At 35.7% G+C, this 5,908-nt stretch overlaps 1 protein-coding gene across 1 annotated transcript in view; it reads right to left on the bottom strand.

Moving 5' to 3' along the window:
• The window catches only part of ITGA1 (integrin, alpha 1), a 176,535-nt gene that overhangs the window by 22,647 nt on the left and 147,980 nt on the right, over positions 1 to 5,908 (bottom strand). The window contains exons 24-26 of the mRNA XM_011997663.1: positions 5,166 to 5,279; positions 2,964 to 3,065; positions 2,711 to 2,815 (exon numbers count right to left, since the gene is read on the bottom strand). Coding sequence (XP_011853053.1) covers positions 2,711 to 2,815; positions 2,964 to 3,065; positions 5,166 to 5,279 — 321 coding nt within the window. The remainder of the gene's footprint in view (positions 1 to 2,710; positions 2,816 to 2,963; positions 3,066 to 5,165; positions 5,280 to 5,908) is intronic.

Consider the following 5,908-nt stretch of genomic DNA (forward strand, 5'->3'; position numbering starts at 1 on the left):
GACAATATCATTCCAGCTTTTGCTGGAACCATTACCCTGGGGAACTGGAATAAGATAAGGATGCCCACTCTTGCCAGTCTTATTCAACCTAGTACTCTAAGTCCTAGCCAGAGCAGTAAGGCAAGATAAAGAAATAAAGACATCAGAATAGGAATAGAAGAAGTCAAGCTATCTTTTTTCACTTGTAATATGATCCTATACCTAGAAAACCCTTAAGACTCTGCCAAAAAACTCCTAGAATTCATAAATGACTTTAGTAAAGTTTCAGAATATAAAATAAGTGTACAAAAATTAGTAGAATTTCTATACACCAATAATGTTCAAGCTGAGAGTCAAATAAAGAACAACTCCATTTACAGAAGCTACAAAAAAGCACTGAAATATCCAGGAATACAACTAACCAAGGAGGTGAAAGATCTCTAAAAGGCGACCTACAAAACACTGCTGAAAGAAATCAGAGATGAGACAAATAAAAGAAAAAACTTTTCATTTAATACCATTAAATGGCTATACTGCCCAAAACAATTTATAGATTTAACATTATTGCTCTCAAAGTATCACAGAATTAGAAAAAAATATTCTATAATTCATATGGATCTAAAAAAAGAGCTCAAGTAGCCAAAGCAATCCTAAGTAAAAAGAACAAAGCCAGACCCATCACACTGCCTGACTTCGAACCCTACTATAAGGCTACGGTAATCCAAACAGTGTGATACTGATACAGGAGAGTCACACGAGCCAGTGGAACAGAATAGAGAATTCAGAAATAAAGCCACATACCTACAGCCATCTGATCTTTGATAAAGCCAACAAAAGCAAGCAATGGGGAAAGGACTACCTAGTCAATAAATGGTGTTGGGATAACTGGCTAGCCATATGCAGAAGAATGAAACTGGACCCCTAACTTTCCCCATATACAAAAACTAACCAAGATAAATTAAATATTTAAATATAAGACCTTAAACTATAAAAATATTATAAGAAAACCTAGGAAATACCCTCCCTGACATTGGTCTTGGCAAATAATTTTTGGCTAAGTCTCTAAAAGCAATTGCAACAAAAATAAAAATGGATAAGTGGGATATAATTAAACTAAAGAGCTTCTGCACGACAAAATACACTATCAATAGAGTAAACAGAAAACCTACAGAATGGGAGAAAATATTTACAAACTATGCATCTGACAAAGGTCTAATATCCAGAATAAGAAACTTGAACAAATCAGCAAGCAAAGAACAAATAACCACATTAAATAATGGGCAAAGGACATGAATAGACTCCTCAAAAGATGACACATGGGTGGCCAACAAACATATGAAAAAACTCTCATTATCACTAATCATTAGAGAAATGCAAATCAAAGTCAAAATGAGGTACCATCTCATTCCAATCAGAATGGCTATTATTAAGAAGTCAAAAAATAACAGAAAATAGTGAGGCAGTGGAGAAAAGGAAAAGCTTATACACTGTTGGTAGGGATGTAAATTAGTTCAGCCAGTGGAAAGCAGTTTGGAGATTTCTCAAACAACTTAAAATAGGACTACCATTCAACCCAGCAATCCCATTACTGGGTGTATATACCCCAAAGAAACTGTTTACCAAAAAGACAAAGGCAGTCATACCTTCATTGCAGTGCTATTCACAACAGCAAAGACATGGAATCAACATAAGTGCCCATCAACAGTGGCCTGGATAAAGAAAATATGTACATATACACCATGGAGCACTGCACAGCCATAAAAAAGAACCAAATCATGTCCTTTGCAGCAGCATACATGCAGATGGAGGCCATAATCCTAAGCAAATTCCACAGGAACAGAAAACCAAATACCACATGTTCTTACATATAAGTGAGAGTTAGGCCTTGGGTACTCATGGATATAAAGATGGAACAGTAGATACTGTGGACTACTTGAGGGAGCTGACAAACTGCCTACTGGGTCTTATATCCACTACTTGAGCGATGGAATCTGTACCCTAAACCTCAATATCCTATAAATATATCCATGTAACAAACCCATGCATGTATATTCCCTGTATCTAAAATTAAAGTTGAAATTTAAAAAGTGAAATTGCCAATATTAACAGTTAATGACATAAAAATAGCAACTTACTATGATCAAATTCAAAAATGGCAATGTCATATGTTCAACTAAATACTTCTTGAGAAACAAATAATACAAAAAAAAATAAAAAGTTTTAAAGTAGCTTATTGTCAGACAGATTTGGCTTTATAAGGGGTTAAAAATGTCTTCATAGATACCTGTATATTATAAAATTACATATATAATAAAAGTCTGATAAAACACAGTAAGTCTATGGTATGTGTTAGCTCTTTCCCTTGTTCCTGGGGTCAAAGGTTGCCACTTTATTATACTCTGCACATTAATTGAGTTCCAAATTATTAAGATAAGTGCAAGCTTTGGTACTGGAAAGGTATTTATGTCTTAAGGTACAAAGAAAAAGGATAGGAGAGATTGAAAAAAGTGTGTCTCTCCAGAAGGGACCTTGGTAATATCTTAGTTCTTAACAGACAGGGAAGATGAAGCACACATAGCTGACTAAGTAGAGCTGGGGCTTGGTCACATCCTCTTAGACTTCCAGTCTCACATTCTTTCCAACAGCAGCATAGTGCCTTGCATATTCTAAGTGGTAAATGAATATGTATTGATATTATTCAATCAGTGCATAGAACAATGTAGTTACTTACTTTTATAAAAGTTGGTTTCCACAAGATAAGTGAAACATTCACTTGGCTCATGTCAGAAGGAGTGAGATTACATGTGATGGTAGCAAATTTACATGGATTGCAGTCCTGTTTAAATGTCCAGAGATACATATCAGTATTCTTGCCATTTTATCAAATATACTATATTTAAATACTTCAGATGGTTTTTCTAGATTGATATCAATTTTATTCATTTGGAAAGCAAAAGGTAAAAATAGCACTTGTCTTAATTTACCAGAATTGTGCCTTGTTTGAGATGGTCAGTTGATGTAGTCATTTTCTTTCCAGAGTCTATACTGAAAGGATCCTCAAAGATATGGGGTCTGCAGTTTGCATTCTAGAAATGAAAATATTACATTTATTAGACAATGCCAGATATCAGAGGAAAAAATGACTTGCAGCAGTAGTGTGAAGAATCTGTGAATGACAGCCGTTGCCATATATTAAAGATCCATCTTTGTAAGTGTGCTATATGGAAAAGGTTGTTGTGCACCAGCCATACATACATATATATCCACCCCAAGATAATATGTATTGTTACCATGCTACTCTTGAATTGTAATGGACACTAGTGAGGTTGTTATGGAAAAGAAAGAATGCTAATAGAAGTTACTATTACATGATTAATACATTCATTAATTTATTACTTTAATCAAAGATAAGCTGATGAATTCTATACTACAGAGAGAGAAAAATATTTAAAATTCTACTGATAAAAACAAAAACAATTGCCAGACATGGTGGCTCACATCTGTAATCCTAGCACTTTGGGAGGCTGAGTGAGGCGGGTGGATCACCTGAGGTCAGGAGTTTGAGACCAGCCTGGCCAACATTGTGAGACCCCCCATCTCTGCTAAAACACAAAAATTAGTTGGGTGTGGTGGTGAGCACCTGTAGTCCCAGCTACTTGGGAGGCTGAGGCAGGAGAATCACTTGGACATGGGAGGCAGAGGTTGCAGTGAGCTAAGATCGTGCCATTGCACTCCAGGCTGGGTGACAGAGAGAGACTGACTCCAGAAAAAAAAAAAAAAAAAAAAAGAAGGAAACAAAAACAACAAAAATACTTGTTCAATATTATGGCTCATGAAACAATTGAAAAGAGAGGGACCTTCATCTGTACTTACGTATTCATCCAATAATACTTTTGATTCCCTACACACCAAGGATAAGACACTCAGTCTACACAGGAAGAAGACGTAAGCAGACAACCCGATAGATGTTAACATATTATGTTTAAATCCTATGTTTATAAGACAGCTGGTTCTAGACTTAACCTAGTAAACCTTTTGTTTCCCCAGTACTCTCAACTCTTGATAAAAGTTAGTAAGATTAAAGTTTCCTAAGCAGTATGAAAAGTACAATTTTTTTTTTCTCTTCTGGATTTTCACAAACCTGCCTTTTTGGATTAGAGGGAAATTCCAGAGGCTTATTTTTTCTTTGCCCTTAGGAAAACATTTAAGTGATCACAAGCCAATTAGCACTGTTGCTATTTCTTGATTTCTGAGAATACTTTTAAAAGTGCCTGAAAAGACAGATTTTCAAATTCTGAAATCATGCACACATTAATTCAATACTTACGGTGATTTTTTTGTTTTAGACACTAAACCATAATGAACTATCATATAGTCTCATTCAATGCTAAAAATATAAAGGGGGTGCAATATTGCTATTATTTGGGATGTGAGTAAATACAATTATACTATTTTGTTTGCAGCTGTGCATGCTTAGGCACAATTAAGAAGCCACTTTATAGAGTTGTTTGATTACCACAAACCAAGGAAAAGGGTAACAAACATTTCATAACAATGGATTATCTAAAATCTGCTCTAGTGGATTGAACAGTGGTCCCCAAAGACATACCTAAACCCTCCTAGAACTAGTAAATGTGACTTTATTTGGAAATAGGGTCTTTGCAGATATAATTATATTAAGGATCTCCAGATGAGATCACTGGATTTAGGGTGGACCCTAAATCTAATGATGAGTGTGCAGAAACCCAAAGAGAGAAGGAGAACACACAGAAACACAGAGAAGGCCATGTGAAGACAGAGGCAGAGATAGGAGTTATGCTGCCGCAAGCCAAGGAATGCCTAGGGTTGCCAGCTGTCACCAGAAGCTAAGAAAACAGCGTGAAAAAGAGTCTCTCTTGAGCCTTCAGAGGGAATTAACACTGTCAACACCTTGATTTTGGACTTCTGGACTCCAGAACTGTGAAAGGATAAATTTGTGTTGTGTTAAGTCACTTGATTTGTGATAATTTGTTACAGCAGCCCTAGGGAATAATACATCTATTAGTATTTGCTTTTAATTATCTCAATACCTGTCCATGTTACTTCGGTAAAACTCTTTATTACAAGTATCATGCCGAACAAAAGGCTTAAACATAAAGTGGAAAAGATAACAGTAATGACATAATTCCAAGGCACACATGACTTACATCAGAAGATGACAATCCAGTTGGGTACAGCACAGGATAACCATTTGATGTCATGTTGGGGAATGAAATTGACAGCTTAAGTTCTGGCATTGGAAAAGATCCACTTTTTCTAATCTACAAGAAAAAAATGGAAATGTAATCTTTCTTCCTCTTTTAATAGAATTCTTTCTGTCTTATGTAGGACTTTGTTTTCTAGCTGATGAAGTAAGTTGTGTAATATTTTGAATCCCCAAATGAATGTAGAGCCTTTATGGTGCTGTACAGAGAATTGGCATAATTCAGCTAGCAAGAAAATACGGACACTTAACAATCAGTAGCTGTATATATCAGCTATAATCATATTGTTCCTCCATCTCCCAGTTCTCTTAATAGACCTGGGATTAATAGAAAAACAGAATTGGAAGTTTTTATCTGTTATTATGTTCTTGCCATGCTCATTTTTTTTTTTTTAAACATACCACTCTTTTTGAAACTGGAAAGAAGGGAGGACCATGGAACAATTTAGATTTCTGGTTGCCTTTACCCAGTTTGACATAATTCCCTAAACCCATAAATCATCTCTAATACTGGCTAGATGGGATGTGCCACTACTACACAGGCAAACCAGACTCCCATCTGCTTCCCTTCACAATTCTACCCCCAGCTAGGGCTACTGTGCCACTGGCTGTTGATAATCTGGTTTTATGAGAGTCAGATTAATTGTCTCCATTCGTTTTTATCCACTAACCCAAAATTTCCACTTA

Source organism: Mandrillus leucophaeus, unplaced genomic scaffold (assembly GCF_000951045.1).
Source record: "Mandrillus leucophaeus isolate KB7577 unplaced genomic scaffold, Mleu.le_1.0 Scaffold1147, whole genome shotgun sequence".
Classification (NCBI taxonomy): Eukaryota; Metazoa; Chordata; class Mammalia; order Primates; family Cercopithecidae; genus Mandrillus; species Mandrillus leucophaeus.